The sequence below is a fragment of the Phodopus roborovskii genome, unplaced genomic scaffold, assembly GCF_943737965.1.
Source record: "Phodopus roborovskii unplaced genomic scaffold, PHOROB, whole genome shotgun sequence".
Lineage (NCBI taxonomy): Eukaryota > Metazoa > Chordata > Mammalia > Rodentia > Cricetidae > Phodopus > Phodopus roborovskii.
Genome location: NW_026125295.1, coordinates 15592420 through 15618814, shown reverse-complemented (window position 1 = coordinate 15618814; position 26395 = coordinate 15592420). Strand labels below are relative to the sequence as shown.

Here is a 26395-nt window from a genome sequence, read left to right as displayed (position 1 = left end):
TTGCCATTGGGACGATAGGAGGAGGGGTTGGATGTTGTTTACATTTCTCCAAGGAAAGGCAGTTTTTAGCAACAGAGAGGGTGCCTGGGCAAGCATGCCTGGGGAGATGTCCTCAGGAATTTTTAAAATTTGAGACAGGGTTTCTTTGTGTAGCCCTGGCTGTCCTGGAACTCACTCTGTTGACCAGGTTGGTCTTCATCTCCTCACAGAGATCTGCCTGCCTCTGCCTCTGAGTGCTGGGATCAAAGGCATAAAAACCTTGTCGTGAATCACAAGTGGCTATGACCCAGAGCAGGAAAGTCCAAGCAGAGAAAAACACAGAAGTAGAGAGGCCTTGGGCACAGAAGTGGAGCCCAGCTACAAAGGCCAGTGAACAAGCAAGGGTGGAGGGGTTAATGGGGCATTTGTCAGGAACTCGATGAGGAGTCTTCAACTCTCACTACAATCAGAGCACTCCAAAGGCTTCTGTATGAGAGGAACATGGTGTTGGTCTATTTCCAGGCAGCCTGGGTTTGAACTTGCTGTGCAGCTGCCTCTACTTCCTCATCGTTGGGATTACAGGGGTGTGAAGCTGGTGACACCTGGTTTATGAGATATTGGTGATCAAATCCAGGGGCTTTGTGTATACTAGGAAAGCACTCTGCCAATATCAGCTTCATCTGTACCCTGCGTCTGTGTTCTCGTAAGACCTCTCAGACTGCTATTAGGATGGAGACAAAGGCAGATGAGGGCAGTAGCTGCCTGGCCTATTATGTAAGAGAACAGAGAGCGGACTCCAGATGAGAAACTGCATCACCTGAGCCAATGATGTGAGGACCAGGTGCAGAAGGGGTTGTGGGGGGCGGGGCGCGGTGCTTTCTACACCATGTGGACCTAGGAGACCTCAGGGGGGTGTGGGTAAGGTGGGGCACTGAATGGAACAGGACCACCAACAGTCATAGGAGCTCTCAGCTCGGGGAGCATCACACGGGAGCAGTGAATGGCACGGCTTAGACTTGGATGGGAAAGCTGTAAAAACCTGAAGCCAACCACTCAGACACCGATGAGGGATCTGATGAGAGGCAGCAGAGCCAATGGCTGTTTGGAGACAGTCAAAACGTGGCAAGCAAAATGCAACCTCCACAGGGACAGGGTTGGCAAGGGCTGTGAAAAGAAGGCAGGACCAAGACAGCTGCAGATGTAAGGGGTCTAGCCTGGGTGACAGCTTGGCTACTGGTTACAGGTGATGCCTGCTACAGGTCTGTGGGAGAAATGGTCACTAGAAGGGAGAGTCTTATGACAAGAAGACCTAAACACAAATACAGAGCGTGGAGGAGGCGCACGGGGACATGACTAGGGATCAGGGAGCTGGCGGGCTGCAAGACTTGGTAAGCATAGATGGGCCTTCCTTCAGGCTTGACTTTCAGTGGGAAGTGTGAGGTTGAGGCAGTGGCTGAGGGGAAGGAGGAAGGACAGAACTGTGATAGGGCTGTGGGCAAACCACCCCTTCTGGGCCTGAGGCAGGAAGTTTAAAGGGAAGCTGGCAGCGGGTGGTCTCACTTCTTGCAATTACTGGGGCGCCAGCTGGTCAACCTACAGGCTAGGGCCGTGCTGGTCAGTTCTGAGCAGAGCAGATGGCCCTGCAGACATCAGTTTATATAGCCACACACAGGTCAGATGACAGTTACCTCTCCATTCAGTAGTTAATAGCAGAAACACCTGACACGCAAGAATTTATTTTCAGGACTATGACTTTACTATAGATTAATATTTAATATATAATTTATTGCACATATAAAGACAATTCTGACTACTATTTGGATATGGTAATGGCCTAGGGTTAGGTGAGTAACTGACGGTCACAGTCAGGCCTGGGCAGACACCATCTTGCTCATGCCTGAGAAATAGGCTTTCTCTCTTTCACTCATCACTTCAAAATGCAAGGGCCTCCTGCAGAAGTTGCACTCCGCTGACGAGTGTGGCTTCAGTTCCAGCCCTACTTGCTTCCACGTGATCAGCAGCTTCTCTGTGGGGAAAGACAAGTTTTTGAGCACCACAGGGATCTTCTGCCCAAAAGAATCAGAGCCCAAGTCCACACAGAGACCTGCACCCGTGTCCACAGCAGCACCACCCCTGAGACTTCAAGAGTGGCTCATCCACTCTTGCAGATACGACATGAGTCAAGGGCACACGCGTGCGTGAGATTATACCGTGATGAAAAGAACAGAGCTAGCACTCACGAGGGTGAGAGAGGTTATCTGTGAGTTCTGGACCAGCCTAGGCTGCAGACACAACTAGATGTTGTTTTAAAAATAAGTAAGTAAAATAAGCAGTAGTGATTAACACTACAACGTGAACAAAACTTAAAAACACTGGCCACTGGCTGTGGCAGTCAGCCTATAGGACCATGTGCCACTCACACGGTCCCCGCTTACACCTCACGTCCAGAAAGGAGCAGCAGCTGGGGGTGGGCGACACTAGGAAGAAGGAAGCAAGTGCTAACAAGTGTGTAGCTTCATCCTTGAGTGATGGGAATGTTCTGGAAGCAGAGGTAAAGGCTTCTGAACACTGTGAATGTATCTAAAAACCTTTGAATTCTGTTACTTAGGAAGGTAAAAATTTACGGAATGTGGATTAGTCTCAATGACACAATTCTAAAAATAAAAACAGAAAACACAATCCAGAGCTGGGTCTTACTGCACAAACAGCTTCAGAAAGGGGCTGCAGGGTCAGCACACTGGCCTGAAGATCTCGGGGGCTTGGGGAAGCGGTGCTCATGGGTGGAGTGCCTGCTCAGCAGTCCTTGAGTTCAACCCTAGCACCCAAACCAAACCACCAAAGGCCTCCGAGCATCCCTGTCCTTGGGAGGACTCAAGAGGGCAAAGGTCCTGAGAGGGAGGCAACCACAACCTAGAGCTGAAAGCCCCCTCAGTCCCCACCTTCGGAATGGACATGGCGGTGGGAGCAGTACAGAACCACCAGAATGAGTCAGTTCAAGGACAACATGTCTGAAAGGAAGGGGGGGGGGGAGAATGCAGAAATATATGAGCCGGATTCTAGAGGCCAGGGCAGACTCCTGCCATCAGAGGCCTCCAGTTCCCTCAACAGCCACATGACAGAGAGAGGGCATGGGGAAGGGGGTCAGGCTCCCTGAGAGCTTCTAATCGGAGCAGCACACTGTCAAGTGAGTCACTACTGTCTAATTTTAGAGTTTTGTCATGTGCCAGCTGAGGACATGCTTAGCTACTCGGGACAGGAAGAAAGCAATGCTGTCTGAAGCACGGGGCAAATACAGCCAGAGCTTCACATGGGCCTCACGCAACTCACAAGAGGTGCGGTTACGTGAGGTGGAGCGATCACCCTAGGGCCCTGTACCAACTCACCGAGGAAGAAGTTCATCATCTGTGGTGTGTGGTGCGGGGTGGGGGCAATCCGCAGGAGCTCCTCCCCTCGTGGCACCGTTGGGTAATTGATGGCTTGGACGTAGATGTTATGCCTGGTCATCAGTTCATCACAGATTTCTGTGTTTTTAGCAGCATCAGCAACCTAAGTCCCATCACAGCAAGAACAGGGTCAGAATAAGATAGAGATGGTCGAGAACACAGTGTCCACGCACGAGGCTCAGGCTCAAGGCCAGACTGCAGTCCAGTGTGCAAGCCTGGGAGGGTGGGGTGGGGGTATGGAAAATGCTGCCTGAACACCTGCAATTTAAGGGAGCTGGCATTTGCCCAGTTAAGGTCAGTGCTCTAGAGGGGGAAGCTGCTGGGTTCAAAGACTTCATTCTTATTGTGAAGACAGCCCAGGCAGCTGAAGACAGAGACATGGCACAGGGCCACTGGCTGTAGTCCCAGCCCTAGCAATCACCCTGCCCAAGCCCAACTTCAGAAAGGAAGAACCAGAACACTGGCATATCATGTGTGGCGTCCAGTCACAGACAGGCCATTACCCGCACAGGGATGATATGACTGGGACAGTGGATGACCGGGAGGCCAGCGTCCATTAGCATCTGCCTCATAAGCTTGACATTGCGCTGGTGCTGGCGGCGAAGGGCACGCCCCTCGGCACTCTTCAGGATCCGCACGGACTCCAGGGCCCCAGCCAGAAGCATGGGAGGCAGGGAGGTGGTGAAAATAAAGCCAGCAGCATAGGATCGTACGGTGTCGATCAGCAAACTTGTGCTGGCAATGTACCCTCCAACACAGCCAAACGCCTTACCTGGGCGGGGAGGGGGAGGAGTTAGGTTAGCAACAGCAGTATGGACACCGAGAGGCACACAGAGCCAAGGCACAGACTTGGCTGCAGTCACCCAGCTAAGGTATCTGCTGCAGTCCTGAGACCTTACTTGCTACTCAAGCAAATGGGAGACTCTTGACAATTAGCATTTGCTGGGTAATTACAAAAACTCAGACCTGTTAGGGCCAACATAGGGCCAGGCTTGTTTTTCAGCTCTGGTCAAGGCCCTTATATAAGCTGTATCTCAAGTTTCAGGATTAAGGACTCCAGAAGGGTTCTCAGGAGATTAACACTATGTTCTGAAGTGAACATTTTTGTTGAACCACAAGAGGATTAAGTAGGTTCAAACGCCTATGGTGGAAAATTTCTCCACCTAGCATTTTCTACCTCGGTGAACCATACCTCCAATAAGCCTACACCACAAACTGGAATCTGGCACTCGAATAGGTGGCTTTCCTCTGGCATTTCTGAGTCTAAGGGAGGTTCTCACTCCCTTGACAGGAGGAGGATGCTGGGTTTTGCTTGCTGGTCCTTAACTAAGTGTAGGCTTGAACTTGGCATTCACTGACTGGTGCATGGGTTTCTCACTGCCCTTAACAAATTCTCAGTGTTTAAGGAAAAAGAAAGAGGAAAAAAAAAAAAAAACACCCTCAAATCTCTACAGCTTCTCAATGATTCTCACAAATCTCACAGCAAAGGCTGTGAGAATCATGATCTACATACAACTCATTGATCTTCTCTACAGGACCCTGATACAGATCCTATTGCTACATCCATCACATCAATGGGGAAGAAACAAAACAGGCAACAGGCATGCGAAGGTCAGCTCCTAAGCCAAGGTCACACAGCCAGGACTGAGGGCCAGACTTCAGGGTGCCGGCATGAGGAGAAGACCAGGCTGGGACAGCTGGAGTGCTCGCTCCCTGTGCTGGGCACGGAGCACAGCATTTCCCAGCACCTTCGAGAAAAGCACTGGGGCGCTCTCTCCTTTTGAATGCAGCAGCACAGAGCGAAGGCTTTTGTCACAGCATGTAGTAAGAGCCTCAAGAATGGCTGCAATGAGCTCAGATGGCAAGAAATGTAATTTCTGTCATATTTAGCTGTGGAGCCTGTGAGCCTCCATGTCCCCAGGGATGCTTCAAAGCTGGGCCAGCATTCACCGGGATGGAGAAACTCACTCCGGGATGGAAGTGGTGGCACACCTCCAAAGCCAGCTGGAGAGCCTGCAGGGTTACCACGAGGCCAGCACGGGCTATAGACCGAGACCCTGCCTCACGAAAACAAAATCTGCCCCAAAGAGAAACAGCCCAGGCTTTACATGTTATCACACGGCTTCTTATCCCGATGCCAGTTAGACCAGCCTGTCACTGGTCTTATTATATATTCTACGTTCAGTGTAAAAGGCAGAATTTACAAAGCATACGTACCAAGTGTCCCAGAAATGATGTCCATTTTTGGCATGACTCCATCCCGATCACCAATCCCACCACCTCGAGCCCCGTACAGCCCCACCGCATGGACCTCATCCACAAACGTGATTGCTCCAAACTCATGGGCCACATCACACAGCTCTTCCAGTGGGCACACTGCTCCTAAGGAAAGCCAGGGAAATGTTAGTAATCACAGTTAGAGGCACAGCAAAGTCCTGAAGCTCTTTTTTGTTGTTGTTGTTTTTTTGAGACAGGGTTTCTCTGTGTAGCCCTGGTTGCCCTGGAACTTGATCTGTACACTAGGCTGGCTTTGAACTCAGATCCATCTGTCTCTGCCTCCTGAGTGCTGGAATTAAGGGCATGCACCACCATCACTGGCCTATCTTACATTCTGTGGGGTCATTTTTAGCAGTGGAGAGAAAATGAATTTCCTCCAGTTCTTGCTTGCTTTGTCTGCTCTAGCAACAGCCAGAGCAGACAACCCAGTTATCCCATCCATATACTGTCTCTAAATTAAAGAATCTCCGCAGAGAGAGAGGAAAAAGCAAAACCAAAAGGAAACATCGTATTGTTTGTTTCTGGAGTGCAGGACTTATACACAGTTAAACAGAAGCCTGACAAGCAGCTATGTCCCCAGGGTCCATACTCCATACTCTTAAGAAGAGTTCAAGCCTAGTTCTGCACCTCAGGCTTCAGAGTGGTCTCAGCGTAGACTTACCATCCATTGAATGAACAGTTTCAAATGCTACAATCTTGGGGACTGAGGGGTCCGATCTTTGTAGCAGTTCTCTGAGATGGTTGACATCATTGTGGCGAAAGATATATTTTGGCACTCGACTGTTGCGAATCCCTTGGATCATGGAGGCATGGTTCCCAGAATCAGAGTAAATTTCACAGCCTGACACAGGAAAAAATGCTACTTAGTGGAAGATATATCAAAGACAATTTACATCCTGGATAGATACAACAGAACTTTTCCTGCTGGTAATGCCTTGAAAATGTTCACTATGAAAAGCACCATGAGCCAGTATCTGTCCTGACACAGTAACTAGCCATTGCTTCTCTTCTGGGAAGATGCAAAGGCAGAGGGAGCCCACTCCATGGCTGCCAGGATAGAGCTCAGCAGCACAGCACAGCACATGGTTCACACGAGCTGACACCTTGGGTTCCACTCCAGCATCAAGAAACACAGAACACAAGAACTATGGGGAACAATCCTTAAAGCCACAATGTCACACCACTTACAAGCCCAGCATTCCAAGGTAGGAGAACCAAGAGCTTGAGGGCAGCCTGGGTTACACAGTGAGATTATGTCCAAAAAAAAAAAAAAAAAAAAAAAAAACTGTCTCAAAAAAGAGAGAGAGGGAGGGAGAGAGAGAGAGCACACATTTGCTAAAGGGACTTCCTAGAATATGAAGTACACTTGAGTTAGGGGCTTAAGGACAGGACCTTCTGTGTTTCAGTCATCACTGATCACATTCTGCTGAAACCCCCAGCATGCAGTCAACACCTTGTGCCCCAATATAGGGCTGCCAGTGTCCTTGTCATCATGCGGGACCCTCAGCCATGCTCGGGCGCTGACGTTAGGCTTTCTTACCTGGCATCATCTTAGCCAGGGTGAAGAGGGTAGAGTCGTTGGCTACAAAGCAAGAAGAAAACAAGAGTGCTGCATCCTTGCCATGGAGGTCAGCCAGCGCCTGCTCCAGTTCCACATGGAACTTGCTGGTTCCAGAAATGTTCCGAGTCCCACCAGCGCCGGCACCATGCTGTCTCACAGTCTCCCTGTTAAAAATCAGTAACGTCCCAAACTGCAGACCTCGTTTATTTATGCATTACAGATTCATTTGTGATTTATACAGTGTTCTGCCTGCAGGCCAGAAGAGGGCACCAGATCCCATCACAGATGGCCATGAGCCACCACGTGAGCTGGGAATTGAACTCAGGACCTCTGAAAGAAACAGCCAGTGCTCTCAACCTCTTAGCCATCTCTCCAGCCCCAGAATTCATTTAAAACCCAGGGGGCTTACATTCCTACAACCCCAGCACTAGAGCAGAGGGACCCTCAAAAAACAAAGATGAAAGGTTACTGAGGAAAGACCCAATGCTGACCTCAGGCCTCCACACACACATCACCTCACCCCACACATACAAGGACATAATGCACATAAATATACAGCTCTCTCTCTCTCTCTCTCTCTCTCTCTCTCTCTCTCACACACACACACACACACACACACACACTAGGGTAGGGGATGGAGCTGCAATACTGGGTTCAATCCCTCCTACTGTATAAACACGCATGGAATATGTGCCTGTGATCCTAGTGCACACAAAAAAACAAAAACAAAAAACAACAAAACCACGATCATATCTCAAGCAAGCAAGAAGAAAACTCTTGGTTCTATTTTTTTTTAATTTCATTTTAATTATTTTGCTGTTTTTGTTTTTTGAAACAGGGTCTCACTATGTAGTCCTAGCTGTCCTGAAACTCACTATGCAGACAAGGCTGGCCTTGAACTAATAGAGACCCATCAACCTCTGCCTCTTGAGTACTGGGATTAAAGGCATGTACCACTATGCCTGGATTATTTTTTTATTTTATTTGAAAACAAATTTTAACTCATGGTTCTAAACATCATATAAATTGGTCCTCTCTCCAGAACCCAGGAGAATGAAAATTATGTCCATCTTATCTAGCATCTCTCCTATTGTGAAACCTGGGGCCATGAATCTTAGAGGGATTGTTAAGATTAAGTGTTCAGGGACTGGAGCAATGGCTCAGTGGTTAAGATCATTGGTTGCTCTTCCACAGGATCCAGGTTCAGTTCCTAGTTCCAGAGGATCCAAAACCTTCTTCTGATCTCCAAGGACACACACATGGCACACATGCAGGCAAAATACTCATATACATAAAACAAATAAATCTTTAAAAAAAGAGTAAGTATTCATTTAATAGTCATTAAGACATATTCGCCAAGTAATTTAAACTAAGGCTTCTTTTTTCTGAGGATAATCATTGCCCAATAACATGTTAAGAGAAAGCACATTCTACAAGGCTGCAAAGCCATTACATGTTAGGATATATAGATGTTATATACTATTGCTCAACCTCATGTGGGACTCTCTTTAGCAAGCCTCTTGGAGAATTTGACAAGCAACTCTCTCAAGCTATGACAGTCCTCCTAAAAGACAAAGGTGGGACCTTCATCCTTTTACAGACATCCTACTGAAATAGCCTTATCCACAGTCAACTGTAGAGATTTCCATAGGCTAAGAATATCATGCTAGTGAGATGGTTTGGCAGGTAAAAGGAATTTGTGGTAAAGTCTAGCAACCTGAGCTCAATCCCAGAATGCCTGTAAAGGTGGAAGGAGAGGGCTGGTTCTACAAAGAATAGTGTGTGTTGTATCACTGTGGCACACTTTCAGTGACTAAATATTCTCCCATACAAGGTATAAAGCATCTAGGTGTTGCCAAATAATGTCAGTAGTATCTGAAAACAGACAGCTACTTACATGACTGCCCCACACACTCTTGGGTGGCGACTCATGCCTAGGTAGTCATTACTGCACCAAACCGACACCTGCTTTTTGGTGATGAGGGAATCCGTATAGTCATCTGCCATGGGGAAGATTTGTGCTCTCCGGTTCACAGTTTTAAAAACTCGGTAGGTATGGTCATTTTTTTTCTCATCAATTTTCTTCTCAAAGAAACGATCGTACTGAAAAGTGGAAACAGCTAAAATGGAAACAAAAAAAAAAAAAAAAAAGTACAGTCTTTTCAGAAGAATAACCAGGTTTGGGGGGAAGGACACACCTGAGTTCAAATCTCAGTATGGCCATTCCAGGGCACTACATTCAGGCTAGAAAGATGTCCTAGAACCTAAGCGGTAAACAAGACTGTACTTGTCGAGTGTCAGGTACACTGTCCAGTACACAGGCAATGGGTAATAAAAGAGAAGGCCGATGGTCAGTAGCATTCACTGCCACTAAGCTCAACAGCACTCAAGCAAGGACCACAGGGCTTCACCTCTCAGCTCGCCATGCAATGTCACCTTTAATCTGACACACATTTAACTCACAAACAAGAAGACTCACATTTGGGCAAGTTATCCTGAAGAAGATGAGACACCCTTTCTGGCCTTTGCTTTCGCATGATATCCTGGAAGTTCTTCAGCAGTTGGCTCGGATCCTCTCCATCAGTTTTCACGTTGATCACACTGGGGGTCACTGAGCTTTGGGCAACAACCTCTAGCACAAGAGCAACAAGAGGCATAAGAGATGGACTTTTTATTCTTAGTTCACAGCACCTTCTAGGCATACTGTCAAAGATAGCCCATGGGAGCAGGTGGAGACAGGTCACCAGCTAAGAGCACTGGCTGCTCTCTTGAAAGACCTGAGTTTGATTCCCAGCATCCATATGGGGGCTCACAGCTGTCTGTAACTACAGTTCTGGAATCTGATGCCCTCTTCTGGCCTCCTTGGGCACCAGGCACATTTTGGTGCACAGGCATACATGAAGGCAAAACATTAAAGTCAACCCCCCCCCCCCCAATAGCTTATTGTCTGGGCTTCTTGGTATATGGCTTTAGTTCTAGCACTAGGGAGGGAGTGTCAGGCAGATCTCTATAAATGAGGCCAGAATGTGCTACATAGTGAGACTCTGTCTCAAAACAAAACAAAAACAAAAAGAATAGCCTATTGCCTACTTCACGAGAAAAGCCAATCATAACCAAAATTAGGTGTAATGGAATGTATGGAATGTCTCTTCCTTCAGTGTTCTTATTATAGTAGCATTTGGTCCTGGGCTTCTTTTAGGCTTTTTGAGATGAAATCTTGTTGTAGCCCTTGAACTCAAGACCCTCCTGCCTAGGCATGTCTGGGGTTACAGGTATGCACTACCTGGCTTCAGTGCTATTTTCTTTTCCCAGCTACCAGCCAGTTTTAGTGGACATAGATTAGAGACTAAGTTTCCCCAGCTGACTGGCATGCCTCCTGGACTGCATACAAACTACCCCACCACCAATACTTCCTGCATGGAAAGCAACTCCTACCCAGGCAGCCTTCCTTTCTTTCTTTAAAAATAAGATGCTGTACTGGATCTGGCTTTGTAGACCAGGCTGGCCTTACTTACATTGCCCCTCCTGCCTCTGCCTCTCAGGTACTGGAATTAGAGGTGTACGCCACCATTCTCAGCATGCTGAGGCTTTTAGCAGCTGATGGGAGCTCAGATGAGGCCCAGGTTGCCCCTCCATGACCATCGGTAGGACACACCTTGGGAGTCCCAGACTAGCACTGACTACAGTAATACCAGTGCTCCACCTTCTAGCTACCAAAAGGTAGGAAGGACCAAAGAGACAAATGAATGCTGGCATCTATTCAAGACTACAGGTTATTTCCAGACAGTGAGCATGGCTTGGGAAGCTGGTTACCTCCTACACCTTCATCAGAAAGCAAGTCCCGTGTTTTGCAATACAGTTTGGACTGTCTAGTTTGAGGACCTTCCTTCCTCTTTGTCACTAGAAGAGGAAGGTATTCCCATTATTACTATGCTGGCCTAGTAACAGCTCACATATAAACTGGAGGTTGCAGAAGTCCAGATGATAGCCTCTTCCCAGGGTTACCTTTCCTCACAGCATGCATTTCCTGCACATCCTCCTGAAGCTCCAGACTGGCCTTGCGGAAGACATTGCTGCCTGTCTGGCTCATCTGTGCAGCCAGGAAAGGGCACTTGCTCCCAGAGCCCTGGCTTGTAGTAGGTGACGGGTGTCCAGATGGGAGCTGTGTGCCATCTGGAGCCTGCTGGACTGCGGCTTTGGCAGTTTTTTCTTCTGAGGGAGGAAATGGAAAGAATGAGACATCAGACCTGTTTGCTGAGTGCACAAGAAGTCAGAGTCTTATCCCTTCAAACTTTATAATCGTTCTAGTCTATAACCTTTGTTAAACTCTGCTAACATTCGTTTTCACCTGCTCACAGTGGTTCTTTGAAGGGTTCACTGGCCCATCCCAGTCACCTCAAACTCACAGGTGGTCTCCTTAGAAATCCAAGATCACTATCTTGTGACTTGTGACACTGACTTGTGACTATGTTGAGACAACCCAACATTCTTTTTTCATTTGTTTAAGACAGAGGCTTGCTATGCAGCCCATGATGGTTGACTTTGCAATCCTCCTGCCTCAACCTTTGTGTTGGGATTTTGTGTGCACTTGGCCCCCAGAGTTCTTAACTTGGGTCACTGTCAGTAACTCCTATCCCATGTACACTCAGCTTATTTCAGGACAGACATGCTCGCTAAGGCAACTGGAAGCTATCACACAGTTATTCTTTCTTTAGTTTTCTAAGTAGATTCCTAATAAAGCCTACCCAGTTTGAAAAATACTTCAGGAAAAAAAGTGAGCTATCACTTGGATCTTCACATTGTCCTCTCTGGGTTTAAACTATGAGTATGTCTGGAAAAACCCAGGTTACACATAGCTCACCTACTTTCTCATTTAAGTTCACCAAGGAGAGCTGCTGATGTAACATAACAGGCTGGTTTTCTGCTCTGAGTTACAGTCACTCCTCGATCCCTTGAGCAATATGCTCACCTTCCTTCTAGAAAAGTCTCTCTTCAGATTTTGGAATACTTCCATGACTCACTAGCTGCTCTTTCTGCAACTCAGTTTCCATAACATTTTCTATAAAGGGAAGTCAAGAAATGTTATTTTGAAATTAACTTAATTTTACAAGTAATGCAGTTCTGTTATGGAAAGTCTAGTCAATGGAAGGGAAAATGAGCCTTCTAAACTCAAAACATGGCCACTACGGACATTCTGAGAAAAGATAACTAACTCCGGACAGGAAGTCCCCTGAAGGACTAAGTGCAGCCCACTCACAGAACAAATGCTCCTTTCCTACAGGTCCAAGCTGAGGAGAAGCCAGGAAGGTGAAAGCCCCTCTCCCGGCAGAGCCTGACCGGGACCACTCGGGTCTGTGTCAAATGCATGCACTGACAATCACTAACACACCTAGCGCAGTGAAGCTGGACACACAGACAGGAGAGTGGTGGTTGCCAGGCTCTGGGAGAAGGAGTATAGGAGCTTTTAGTTTGGGAAGATGAAGAAAGTTATGGAATTGGATGGTGATAGAACAACTGGAATGAATGTAATACTACTGACTCACACACTTAAATGATTAAATGGACACTGTAGTAGTGCATGCTTATAATCCTATCACTTAACAGGCTGAGGCAGGAGGATTGCTAAAAGTAGGAGGGCAATTTGGGTTATATTATGAGACTCTGACAGAAAAAAAAATAAAAAGCTAAAATGGTAAATTTTATGTTATTGCATTTTACCAAAAACAAAAAAAAAATTTTTTTTTTTGGCTTAAAGTGAAAAATAACAAAACAAAAAGATGGCTCAGTGGTTAAGAGCACTTATTGCTGTTCTAGAGGACTTGGGTTCAATTTCCAGCACAGCGAAGGTAGTTCACAATCATCTGTAGCTCTCCAGGGGATCTGACCCTCTCTTCTGGCCTCCTTGGGCACCAGGCATGCATGTGGTGCAGCCGAACACTCATACACATAAAATAAAATCAACAAATCTTTCAAAAAATAAAAACAAAACCTGGCAGCAGTAGCTCAGGACTATGATGCCAGTACTGGAGACGCAGAGGCAGGGTCATGACTTTGTAGCCAGCCCAGGCTACATAGTGAGTTCCAGGCTTGCAAATGATGCAAAGTGAGACCCTGCCTCAAAAGATCAAACAGATTTTAAAATCACTACTTTATACAAGTCAAAGGCCAAACCTTTATTGAGGAAAAGGTTGTTAAGTGACTGCTCCTACCACACAATGAGGAAACAATTACAACCCAGCAGACCTGACATGTAATCCAGAAGCCTGCATTGTTTCCCTTTATTAAATCCAGGAGCATGAAAAACTCCTAATCCAGGAGTCAGAGGAACAGTTTACACAAGACAACCCCCCTCCCCTCCCCCACCCACACACAATGCTGATCTCTCCCTCAGAATGACCCTTACCACCCAGGAGGTGCTCTTGCCTGTGCTAGCCCTACTTACTCTCATTGGCTGGAGGGGTTTCTTTGATCTGCTGGCAGTGTACTGCTGAAGTGGACAGGGTTCCAGGGGCTGGCTTGGCCCCAACTTCCATCATCTTGGGACAGTTCTGGGCATAGAACAAGAGAGATTTTCCTGCCTTCTGCAGAAAGGCCTGAGGGACTCGAGATAAGAATGGGCATCTTCGAACCACAGTCTCCATGTCTGCAAAGGTGCTGGTTCCTGTAGAAGAATCCATGGTGAGAGATGTCAAGGGTGCCCCAGATATATGTCTCACTCAAAACAAAAACAAGCTAAATTAACCATAGCACCGAATGGGACTCAGTAAAGGAGTCACCAACTTCATTCTCCACCTCTACATAAAAGGCCCCCCAACCCTGAAAAGCAACTTCACCAGAGTAATTAACAACCAAGAGGTTGAAAGAGATGAAGGACAATGCTGAATAGGTGTGGGAGGCCAGAGGCTCCTGGAAGGGTGTGCAGTGTTGGTAAGACACCTCAGCACACAACCAGGGACAACAGTGAGGCTAGGGAAGATGTCACTGTCACCTATCCAGGTAGGGAGGGCTCCTGGGGATCCTAGCAACCCGGGGAAGGAAGAAGAGTCTAGACCAGCCCTGAATTCCCGAGACAAGGTCATGCCCCTAGAGCTGGAACCGGGAGAGGAGGTAGAAAGAAGGGTAGGGTCAGGGCTGACGCGGACAGGAGCAAGGCTAGCCAGCCCTGAGAGTCGGGCTGGTGAAAGGGGGTCAGCGGTGAGTCAGAGTGTGCCCGGGGTCGCAAGCTCGAGAAAGGCAAGGGTAGGGGGGGAGATTGTGGGGCCGCCTGTCAAATGCCGAATGTCAGGAGGGGACGGAAAGGGGCCTCTGAGGTGGCCTAAGGGGTAGAGAGGGTGGTGGTGGTGGACGCTGAGCCAAGGTGGGGGCCGGAGGGGGATGGGGCGTGTGGCCGCGGTGGCGGGGCGCGCCGGCCTCCCGCGACCACTGAGCACGGCCCTTACCTGCGCGGGCTCTGGACGGGGCGGCAGTGGGCACTCGAGCGGAGGGTGCTAAGCGGACCAATGCCCTTGTCCACTATAGCAGCTTCGGGAGTGCAACGAACTGCTGTGGCCCTAATATAGAGCCGGAGAGACCGCTGCGCATGCGCTGTGGGTGCGGCCTGACGGCGCACGCGCAGGGCAGGGCAGGGAAGGGCAGGGCGGCAAGTCTCTCCGAGTGGGCTCTGCTCCAGCTGGTGCACTGTGACTTAGGCCCAGGCTTCCAGGACCAAGAGGGCAAGGCAGTGGGCGAGCAAGTCCTTTTTTGGACCCCATCCTTCGGCTCTCTGACACCTTCCACGAACAGCCCTGAGCGTCAGACCCCCGCGCCCCCGTGTAGGGTTTCTGGGACTTAGAGGAAGGGGTTACAGGTCTGAAAAATCTGATCAACTTAGGAGCTTAGTTTTGTTTGTGGCAATGACAAGGCTTTTCTATTGGCCTGGAGAATATAGCACTGAGGATTGAACCCAGGGTCTTGTGGCAAATCTCTGTTAATAGAGCTACATCCCAGACCCTGTCTTTTGTTTTGTTTTGTTTTGTTTTCGTGAGTCAGGGTGTGGACCAGGCTGGCCTCAAACTTTCCCAGACTCTCCTGCTTCTGTATCAAACGCGGGGGTTACATAATGTGCCATAACACTTAATTAGCCCTGCTTTTATTTCACATTGTCCAAAGTCCTCACTGGTAGTGATGCACACCAATTCAATGGCTTGGTACTCCATCCTGTGTTAATTCCAAAGATGGAGGAAGGAGTACACCAACCTAAATCATCATGGCCAAATTAACTAAAGCAACCAATTAAAGCAAGCTTTTTTTCTTTTTCTTTCTTTCCTTCTTTTTTTTTTTTTTTTTTTTCAATTCATGTACAGGGATTGCCTCCCCCTAAGGCAGGGTTTGAGAGTTCAGCATTTATTGTGAGGAAGACAAGGTTTTTATAGCTCAGGGGTAGGGGGTTTCTAAATGGGGAATTTGGCAGGCAAAACAGGTGAGGTTACAGGAGCAGAACATAAGCATAACAAGTTAGTCATAAGGACCTCTTGAAACAAAGGCATGATTGCAAGGCAGTCATAACAACAGGTAGTCACAACAACCTTTTGAAACAAAGGGTTGCAAGATGGTTAAAACTTTTTGGAAACAAAAATATGGTTGCCATTTTCTGGAACAGGAAGCAGTGCAGAACCATTTGTAGTTAGGGTTACAGGTGGGACACAGCCCAGCCCTTGAGAAACAGAGCTTTATTCATAAGCAGGAATGAACCTAGTTTGTCTTTACTATAAGATAGCTTTTAAGGCCTGCCAGTTGTTCACCTGGAGTTCAGAGCCGAGTTCTACCTCCTGTGAGGCTCCTGAGACCTCACCTGAGAGGTAGGGCTTGGCAGTCTCTCAGGAACGCTAACCTGGCTTCCTTATTCCACACCCTTCTCAGCTAGCCCCAGACCAGGTTAGGCTGGACCTGTGCCAGGCCAAGACCTGCCCTCCTGCAATTGGGGAAAGAACCATTCTAGTTGCTTCTTTCCCAGCTGGACATCAATAAGCAGAACAAAGTCCAGAATGATAAAGATGGAGGTGTGCCCAGCTACTTCCTGATTCGCTGAGTCCCCAGTTAGCTAAGACTGGCACAGGGAATCTGTGGCTGCGGAGGATGCGTTTGAGTCCAGAGTGGCATTGGGAGCACACCAGGATGAGGGCTCTGGTCTAGTTGTCCAAATCCTAGCTACATCTCTCTAAGGGGTAGCACCTATCTGTCAGAGAAAAGAGAGAGAAGGCCAGCACTTGAACTCTGAGCTAGGACCTGGTGCTGAGTGATTGCATTTGCTCTGGACCTCAGTTTCCTTTATGTGGACAATGGGCTCATAATGCTTGGCTGTCTTGGGAGCTGTTTGGGTGATGAGTAGCAAAGCAGAAGCAGAGCAAATGATGTTGGAACAGACATGAGTTCTAAATTCAGCGATGAATCTCAGCTGGCTTTGTTCCTTCGCAGCCAAGGCTTGATTTCCTCATTTGAGAATCTTTCCCAGCTCCTCATGGTGAAGTCATGACTGCAGAGGCTCTCTGGGAATTTCCTGTTTAATGAAGGGGCACCGTGTCATGGGGCTAGGAGGTCCACCCACAAGCAAAGTGAAATAGGATGTTGTAAACAATCCCAGATAGAGGAACTATTTATTCAACAGGAGGAAGGGAGATTCCAGTCACTAGGAAGCTGTCCTGAAGATAAGTAGGCGCTGGCTGGAAGGATGGGTCTAAGTGGTGCTGGGAGAATTCTGGGTAAAAACAGGAGTGGAGAGTCCCAGGCCTGTGAGAGGAGACCATGGCGTGTGAGTCAGCCTGGATAGCTTGGCCACTTGTATACAACAGCCAGAAACAGGAGCAGGAGGTAGAGCAGGGAGCCTCGAATGAGCCATCGTGTCAGAACCCAAAGAATCACGAGCAAGGTTTTGCCCAAAATGCAGGGCTCTCGGCTACACTCTTTGATTTTTTGAACCAGAAATCTATTTTGAACAGACTGCCCCCCCCCCACTTTCTGGTACAGAGGGTAGTGGGTCTCTTTAGGGCCACATATTGGGATATACCACTCCAGTGGTTTGCGTCCAAGACCTAATACTGCTACATTCCAACTTCTGAGCTGCTACTCCGTTCCCTCAGCTTCCATCTTTGTGAAGTAGGCGTGACCTCGCCTGCATTACTTTGTGCCTAAGTAAGTTCTGAGCTGGTCCAGCAGCCATTCTCTCCTGGGTTGCTGCCTCCAGTCCAAGTCCTGCCTTCCCCAAGGATCCTCCCCTCCCCTCTCTCTCCCCACCAAACCCTTTCCCCCTCCCACCACCCCTCCTGAGCTGCAGTGTGAATTCCTCTTATCCATTGCTCTGTCCCTGAGCAGGGGTGTCCAGACTGCTGGAGTTCAAGCAAGGTCAGCCCTCATGCTAGGAATGACGTTTAGACCTTACTACGTCTCAGCCCATCTGCGTCACTGCCATGGTCAAGGACTGTTGCACATAGCACCCAGCCAGGGGTCAAGGCCAAAGGAAAATGTCAACCCTTGCCCAGGAATCCCCCACTCCTTGCCCTGAGCCCCAAAACTATTTTCAGGGGCACCCCTCTGTGACAAGCTTACTAACCAATCTTACTGATTATCACTCTTTTAGCCTCAGTTTCCCCTCAAGGTGACCCAGGTATCAGAGGACACTGCTACCTAGCATGCTCACTGTCCTGGATTCAATTCCCAGCAATGCAAAACTAAAGTGAAAAGAAAACAAGGCCTTCCAGCCCAGGTGGCTGCTGCTTGCTTTGCTTTGGACCAGAGGGACATCTTGTACTGGTGCCCACATGAGGACTACCTGGCAGCCCAGCTGTGCCCTGGAGGGCTGGAAACTTGAAGTCCAGGTTTACAACGGCTTAGCAGCCGCTGTGTGAGTGAGATGGGATGTAGGGGCTAAGGAGAAAGACGGAGGGAGGCACCTGCTTTGCTTTGTCCCTTCCTTTGAAATGATTTCAGGTGCTGGTTGACCCGAGGCAGGGGGAGCAGTGTAGACCCCGACTTCTGTCCGTGAAGCTGAGAGTAGGATTGGGGACTCTGGCTGGAGGGGAGCTGTAACAGGGCCGCAGACCTTGGTAGGCCCCTAGACCTTAGCACAACTGACTCCATGATGGAAGTACCATTCTGTAAAACTCAGCACATAGATACCACCACCTGCCAAAACTAAAACAAAGGCCTAGCCCATTGAAGTGCATATTTCTGGGGAAGTCTCTAAGTGCACTAACTTTGCTTTTTGGCTTCTGTAATCCCTCTTCTGTCTAACTGTTCTTGTTAACTGAAATATGTCAACCCAGGACATGGTTTTTGTGCTTTAAAGCTCCCCCCAGTGTAGTTGCCAGCCAGCAAACGAAGACTTTCTATTGTCTTAAACCCAGGTTGGAGCAGTCTTCTCTGGTGGCAACCCACAGCAGAACAAGGCTGTTATGCTTCCAGACACAGGTCTTCATTGGAGTTCTCAAAGACAGTCTACCTCCAATCCTATTCTAGAGATCAGGAGACACCCAGAAGGTTCCAGAGATCCCCAGGATCTAGGCCTCCAGACACACAAAACAAATTATGGCCAGATATCTGCTTGGCTCAGGTTGTCTTTTGTTTTCATTTTGTTGTTGTTTTTGTTTTATGTTTTGTTTTTAGTTTATTTTTAGAGAAACTGCATAACATATTGTTTGGTTGGTTTTGCTTAAAAAGCAATGTTAGGCTAACCAGATGGTTCAGTGGGCCTGACGATTTGAGTTCAGTCCCTAGAGTCCACACGGTAGGAGAGAACTAACTCCTTCAAGTTGTTCTCTGACCTCCGCATACATGCTTTCAAACACACGGTAGATTAACAAAAAATGTAACTTATAGTTGGGCAGTGGTGGTGCACGCCTTTAATCCTAGCATTTGGGAGGCAAAGGCAGGTCAGATCTCTGAGTTCCAGGCCAGACTGATCTACAGAGCAAGTTCCAGGACAGCTAGGGCTACATAGAGAGACTCTGTCTCAAAAGAAAAAAAGAAGAAAAAAAAAAAAAGCAGTAATTTACAAAATTTATGCCTCTACTGCAAACAAATCTGTGTCAAAAGAGATAACTTCAAGATGGCATCAGTTCTGTTTGTAGGGGTGTAGAGGTGCCATTCAGCCAAAGAAATTGTTAAATTTGTTAACATTGTTTCTATTTCTAAATCATCCTTGAAAAAATACAGTGACACTTGCTATCTAGATTCATGTTTTCACCAGTTAAAAGGTTTTTGGGGTTTTTGTTGTTGTTGTTGTTTGTTTGTTTTTGTTTTTGAGACATTTTGCTTTGTAGCCTTGGTTGACCTGGAACTTGCTATACAGGCTGACCTTGAACTCACAGAAATTTGCCTGCCTCTGCCTCTGCTTCCCAAGTGCAGGGATTAAAGACATGCACCAGGACTGGTTTTCTTTAGTTTTGCCATGGGTGTGTGTGTGTGTGTGTGTGTGTGTGTGTGTCTGTGTGTGTGTGTGTCTGTGTGTGTGTGTGTCTGTGTCTGTGATTTGTCCCCTGGCAGTAAATGCCTTTACCTGCTGAGCCATTTCTCCAGCCCCTTGTAGGCCTCTTTTGTGAAACGGTTCTCCATCTTGATTCGTGACAATATCAACCAGGGATTTTTTTGATGGGCAGATCCTCAGGCCAAGCCTCTGTCCTACTGGCCATCTTCCCCTCAGGGTCCAGCCACAAGCTGTCTTTGATCTCTCTTCTCAGCTTGGCTGATGGCCTACTGAGCTGTTGGGGAGGCAGATTGCAGGAAAAGACCCGGTGTGGGCCAGGGTGGTGGCGAAGAAGAGGGGAGAAGAGGTACGAGAGGCAAGCTGAGAGAGGAAAGGAGCCAAGGATTTAGTGAAGGTTGGGAGGCCTCACGAGGAAGAGGGACATGAAGGACACCAGACAAGCTTGAGCTACTCAAAGGCAGAAGATAAATGCGTGTCACTGATGGGAAAGTGGCAGTCCCAACCAACTGAAGCCAGATTTCCATGGTTAGTAATCTCCATGCCATTGCCTGCAGCAACCTCAGTTCTTTCAGAGACCTCTACTTCCTGGGAGAGAGATTCGTGACTTTGCTGAATTTTAGGATGAGCCAGTGTGAAGCAAAATTAGATTAGGAAGAAAGTTTAGCATTGTTTTCTTTGTTGCTTTAACATAGCTTTAAGTAGAGGGTTGGTAGACAAAGAAGTGTTTGGGAAAAGACCAGATACACCCAAGCAGCCTAGTGGTGGTGGCGCACGCCTTTAGTCCCAGCACTCCAGAGGCCGAGGCAGGTGGATCTCTGAGTTTATGACCGGCCTGGTCCTACAAGAGCAAGTTCTAGGACAGTCTCCAAAGCCACAGAGAAACACTGTATCAAAAAAAACAAAAACAAAAAAAGACACCCAAGCATGGATGTGGGCCTCTCAGCAGTAATGTCTAACCCTCTTAGTAGAAGCCACATACATGACTTGGGAGCTCCTAACGGCCCCTCTCAAACGGTTGCTAAGAAACTTCTGCTTTCTTTGATATCTTCTTATTGTTAATTTCTTCTTCTTCTTCTTCTTCTTCTTCTTCTTCTTCTTCTTCTTCTTCTTCTTCTTCTTCTTCTTCTTCTCCCTGCACCCCCCACCTTGATTTTTTTACCAAGCTCTCTGTAGCTTTGGCTGTCCTGGAAATCTCTACATAGAGCAGGTTAGCCATCCACCGGCCTCAGCCTCCCAAGTGCTAGGATTAAAGGTGTGCACCACTATACTAGGCTCTCTTCTTTTTGGGGACAGGATCTCACTGTATGGCCCTGGCTGGCCTAGAACTCACTATGTAGACTAGGCTGGTCTTGAACTCGCCAAGACCCATCTGCCTCTGCTGAGTTCTGAGTTCAAAGGAATACAGCACCACATTGATACATGAAAGTATAGGGTGGAATTAGAGGTGTTTAGGACAGGACTATAATCTAATAAGACAAAAGCAGTGAGTGACAAGAGATTCACAATGGTGTTAGGACCCACCTTTTACTATAAACGGAAATTTCTTGTGATGTTTCTAGAAAATAGCAGATTTACAGCTGGCAAATAAGAAAGGACATGTATAGACCCCATCTAGACCTTAGCATGATTCACTGCTGTCTCGGCATTCTTATTTAAAATATATTTGTATAAAAGGAATCTTGTCTCTGTGTGGGCGTCCTCCACAGAAAATGCTGCCAGTTATACAGGAATTTTTTTTTTTTTTTTAGCATTTATTTATTTTAAAGGGGGGCATACACACACCACAGCACACATGAGGCATACACATACCATGGTACACATGTGGGGGCTGTGGAAGGACAACTTTCACAAAGAAGTTGGTTCTTTCTTTCCACCTTGTGGACTCTGGAAATTGAACTCAGGTCATCAGGCTTGGTGGCGAGCACCCTTACCTGCTGAGCCATCTCATCAGCCCTGAGCTAGAACTGAAAGATTTTGATGAGGCTCTGGGGCTAGTCCTTCCTACGTCCCCTTATTTTCTCCTGCCTTTCTATCCTAAGCGATGTGATTATCACCCACAACAGGGGCCTTGGTCTGTGATCCTATAGGTATTTAAATACCTTCCCTGCATTCTTTCTGACAAGAGAGAGGGACCCTGGAACAAAAGGAAGAGAGAAACCAAGATAGAGAGCAAAGGCTGCACAGTGATGGCAAATGTCTTCAATCCCAGCACTCAGGAGGCAGAGGGGACAGATCTCTGTGAGTTCAGACCAGCAGGGCTATTTGAGACCCTGTCAGAGAGCGAGAGAGAGAGAGAGAGAGATAGAGAGAGAGAGAGAGAGAGAGAGAGAGAGAGAGAGAGAATGAGAAAGGGAGGGAGGGATTAGGGACTCAGAGGGGAAGTAGATCTGGGTGTATATGGTCAGGGAGGACAGTTTGGGGACAGTTGCTAAAAGTGCAGTTAGCAAATATGTTCAAGTGTTTGGCCATATGCTGTGACTGTTGCCAACTTCAGGTTCCCCCTGAAGCAATCGAGCAGGACAGTGCCACAGTTAATCCCTACATGGGACAGACACCAGGATAGGAAACTTCTACATGGCCAGCAAGAAGAAAGTATATGGCTGACTATTGGCGTTTGCCTTCAAGACCAGTTTTTCAAACCTAGAGAAAAACTATAAGGAACCAGGCTGTGGCTGTAGTGAGGGTCTCAGGTCTCAGTGGAGGTGTTTCTGTACCCTGGATGATCTGTCCAATTGGAGTCCCAGGACCACTCCACAGCCACTCAGGATCACAGGAGACAGAAGGCAGGAGGCAGGACTCCTTCCAAACAAGCACACTCAGGAACATCAGCTATTCCCCATCATCTGGGCATGGTCAGTGGCTCTGAGCTTCTTCCCATTTTGGGAGGTCTCTAGAAGGAGACAGGCTCTTCTGCCCCACACCACAGACTTTTCCTCTAATAATAGAAAGCTGGATCCTGTTCTTTCTGCCCCTGCCTAGTCCAGCAACAACCACATCCCTTCTGCATGCTGACAATAGAAGGGTAACAGCCACAATCTGTCATAGGCATAAGAAAGCCAACTAGATCTGTAGACCAGGCTGGCCTCGAACTCACAGAGATTTGCCTGCCTTTGTCTCCCTTGTGCTGGGATTAAAGGCCAGTGCCACCCTGCCTAGCATGAGTGTTTTAAACCTGATTCCTACAAGCACCCATTCAGTGTCCACATCTTATATTCCCTCCTCCAGAAGTCAGCAAAGGACCCAGGCTTGACTTTCCTCATACACAAAAAGTGAGTGATACTTCTGTGAGGGTCAATTGTTACACCTTAGCTTGGCCACGGGTTCCACTGTTTAAACACTAGATGTTGCTGTGACTAACACCTGTGAAGAGCTGACTTTAAATGAAGGTGATTATTCTGGATAAGGAGGGTGTGCCTCCATCAGTCAGCTGAAGGCTTCTAGAGCAAACAGATTTCCCAGAGTAGGCCTTGCCTCACAAGCTGGCAGAAGTCTGGCTAGAGTGTTGAGCCCACTCCCTCGTCTCCAGATTTCATACTTGTGAGTCATTTTCTTTCTCATTCCATCCTATCAGTTCCATTTCTCAGGAGAACCCTGACAGGTTCTTTCTTTACTGGCGTGAAGGCTCAGTGCAAGGGACAATGCCTTTCTGGAGTCAACTGTACCTGGGTGCAGCAGGCAGGAAGTGTCAGTTGTTGGCTACAGGTAAGAAAAGTGAGGCTTGGGATAGTGACACCTCTAAAGCCTCAGAGAGCTGGAGTCAGGCTTCCAGCCCTACCAGCCTGAACCTTGTCACCCACCTCCTCACAAGCTACCCAAGGGGCTCACTATGGGCTCTCTCTTTCCAGGAGTTCCCTTTGGGTTTAATTAAAGCCCTCAGGCACTGGTGGGGGGGAGTAAAAACCAGAAACCCTGTTAGGACTCCTGATACTGAATTAACAGATTCTTGCGCAAGAGCAGCTGGGGTTTGTGGCATGCCAACACGTAATTGCTCCAGAACTGTCTTGTGGCTTTGAGATAGTGCATGGGGTAAACAAAGGAACAGGGACAGCTAGAAAGCCTTGCCCATGACCCTAGGGAGCTAAGGTCTTTGAAAGACAGACCTGGGATCTGCACCGCAGCCGCCTTTGGGACCCATATGGGTGAGGTAGTGGAGGAGCCTCGTCCTCTAAGCCCTGTCCTGGAGGCTAGTGCTTCTGGTAGCAAGGCACTTCTTCAGCCAGCTCCTCTAGCTTCATTTCTTATCCTCGGTCCTCCCCCAGCTTTATCGCGCTATTCCTTACACAGCTCCTCCTTGGTACTTCATCTGTTTTATAGCTCTGAGCCGTGTCAGGGCACTAAGGGATCATGGGGCTTGGGCACACACAGAGTGGACACAAGTACTTCTGGATAGTGTAGGAGGGCACAACAGTTCAGTGGGTAAAGGCACTTGCCATGAAAACTCACTGCCCTGATGCTCAGAACCCACGTTCACGTGGAAGGAGAGAACCAGCATGTGCCTGTACACCTATATTGTGCACACACACAATAATGATACAAAAACCCTAAGAAATAGTGATTGAGACCCTGTTACCATAGATTATAAAGACAAACCCCACTACTGCTAATATTTGGATGTTAATTTTCCGTTTTTGAGACAGGATTTCTAGTCAAGGCTGGTCTCCAGTTCCCTGGGTAGTTAAAGATGACCTTGAACTCCTGATCTTCCTGCCTCTACCTAAATGCTGATTTATGCAGTGCCAGGGTTTGAACTCAGGTCCTACACTCGATAATCAAGCTGCCTAGCAACTGAGCTACATTCCCAGGATGGAGATAAATGCTTTTATTTATTTATTTTTTTAAGTTTTAAGTTTATTTTATCTTATGTGTATTTATGAATGCCTGCATGCATGTGTATGCACCTTGTGTATGCCCAGTGCCCTCGGAGGCTGGAAGAAGGTACCAGATGCCCTGGAACTGGAGTTAAAGGTGGTTGTAAGCCTTCATGTGGACTCTGGCAAACAAACCTAGATCCTCTGCGGGATCAGCAAGTGTCTGTAACCGTTAAGCCCTCTCTCACCAGCTCCTGGATGATAACTTCTCATTGTGGAGGCACCCTTAGGTGGTGCGTAGTGATGCCCTGTTTGGAAATGAATTGTCAAGAAAATGACGCCACCCTGCCAGGGACTGTGCTGTGGTCTCTCAGTTAGAGCGTGCTGGTGGAAACTGTCTGCACTGACCTGCAGGGAGTCATAGGCAGGGGTCCCATTCTGGTCACTCCATTTTTGTGGGTTCACTTCAGAGCCATGGGAGGTGAGAGGTATGGTGACAGGGGAGGGACAGGGGAGGGAAGGCCTGAGGTCACCTCAGGAGTTATAGGATACTCAAAAAAGGCCAGATGGGCCCAGTGGGCCCAGTGGAATGGGCCGGGGCCCTTTAAACTTCTAGCGTACCACAGAAGTAACTTCATCACCCGCAGAAACAACTTAGTTCAACCACAGAGTGTGGTCAAGAGAGGGTCATGTTCCTCGGGGTGAGAAGACAGCCTTGGGGCTCAATCTCGGGCAAAGCAGGCCTTGGGGCTCGGGAGGGTAACTATGTTAGACCCAGCCTGGGGGACCTGTTACCAGGAGGGCACTGCCATGCATTTACCTAACCTCCAGAGTCCATCCGGCTTGATGCAGTGACTGGTTGTGACACCAGTTCTTTCTTACCCCCAGCTAACTGCCACAAGCCCACGGAGCCCCAGGTTCCTCTTTGCTTAGCCTCCCACACAGAGGTCTGCTGAACTGTGCTTTCATTATCCTGACCTGAGGGTTTGGAGGGTAACAAGCTGGTGCCCCCCACCCCAGGATACATAATGAGTACTTGTTGAATGAATAAATGAATGCTGTACATAACTGGATGAGGATTATATGTGGAGTATATGTGAAGGAGTTTGGCGTTGAATCCTTAGGCCCCAGAAAAGGAGTTGTCTGTGGGATTGGGGGTATATTGTGTCAGCTAAGAAGTCGATGTGGAAAGCTACACGCTGATGACTGGCCGGCAACAAGCCTGAAGAGACCCTGGGGAACATTCAGTGAGGTCACCCTCAGGGCACTCAGCTGCTCGGACACCCTTGAGAGCTTGCCCTGATGGGCTCTGTAAGTGACCAGGTCTGGATACCCTGCCACCATATGCTGCCCAGTATAGATAAGGTCATACAAACAGCACCTTTTGCTACTCTGACCCTGGGAAGGCCTGCTCTGCTTCTCAGCCTGTTCAGTAAACTGTGAATATGAAGTCAATGGAAGGAACCCTTGGAACTGACTTAGGTAGAGTTTGTGAGGCTGACCACAGCACATGTGGAAAGTCTCTTTTTGTTTTTGTTTTTCAAGACAGGATTTCTCTGGGTAGCCCTGGCTGACTTGGAACTCACCCTGTAGACCAGGCTGGCCTGGAACTCACAGAGATTCACCTGACTCTGCTTCCCGAGTGCTGGGATTAAAGGTGTATGCCACCTCTGCCTGGCTTTCCTTTCTTTTCTTTTCTTTTTTTTATGTGGCAAATCTTCATCTCAGACCCCAGTACTCCCTCTAGGCCCTTCTTCCAAACCCTACTGGCTGGTCTATGAGAAGATGACTATGACTACTATACAGGGTCCCCATGGAGCAACTGGGGCACTGAGTGGTCACCGAGCACCAGGAGCAGTACGGGCGCCAG

At 48.0% G+C, this 26395-nt stretch overlaps 1 protein-coding gene across 1 annotated transcript; it reads right to left on the bottom strand.

Moving 5' to 3' along the window:
- Nucleotides 1-1712: 1712 nt before the first annotated feature.
- On the bottom strand, nt 1713-14848 carry Alas1 (5'-aminolevulinate synthase 1). The gene is made up of 11 exons (XM_051205593.1): nt 14700-14848; nt 13703-13921; nt 11266-11472; nt 9740-9892; nt 9158-9380; nt 7240-7424; nt 6361-6540; nt 5640-5804; nt 3926-4194; nt 3363-3525; nt 1713-2005 (listed from the first exon to the last, which is right to left on the bottom strand). The coding sequence occupies exons 2-11, from the start codon at nt 13899-13901 to the stop codon at nt 1845-1847; spliced, it is 1905 nt and encodes a 634-aa protein (XP_051061550.1). The 5' UTR covers nt 13902-13921; nt 14700-14848; the 3' UTR covers nt 1713-1844.
- Nucleotides 14849-26395: the final 11547 nt, after the last annotated feature.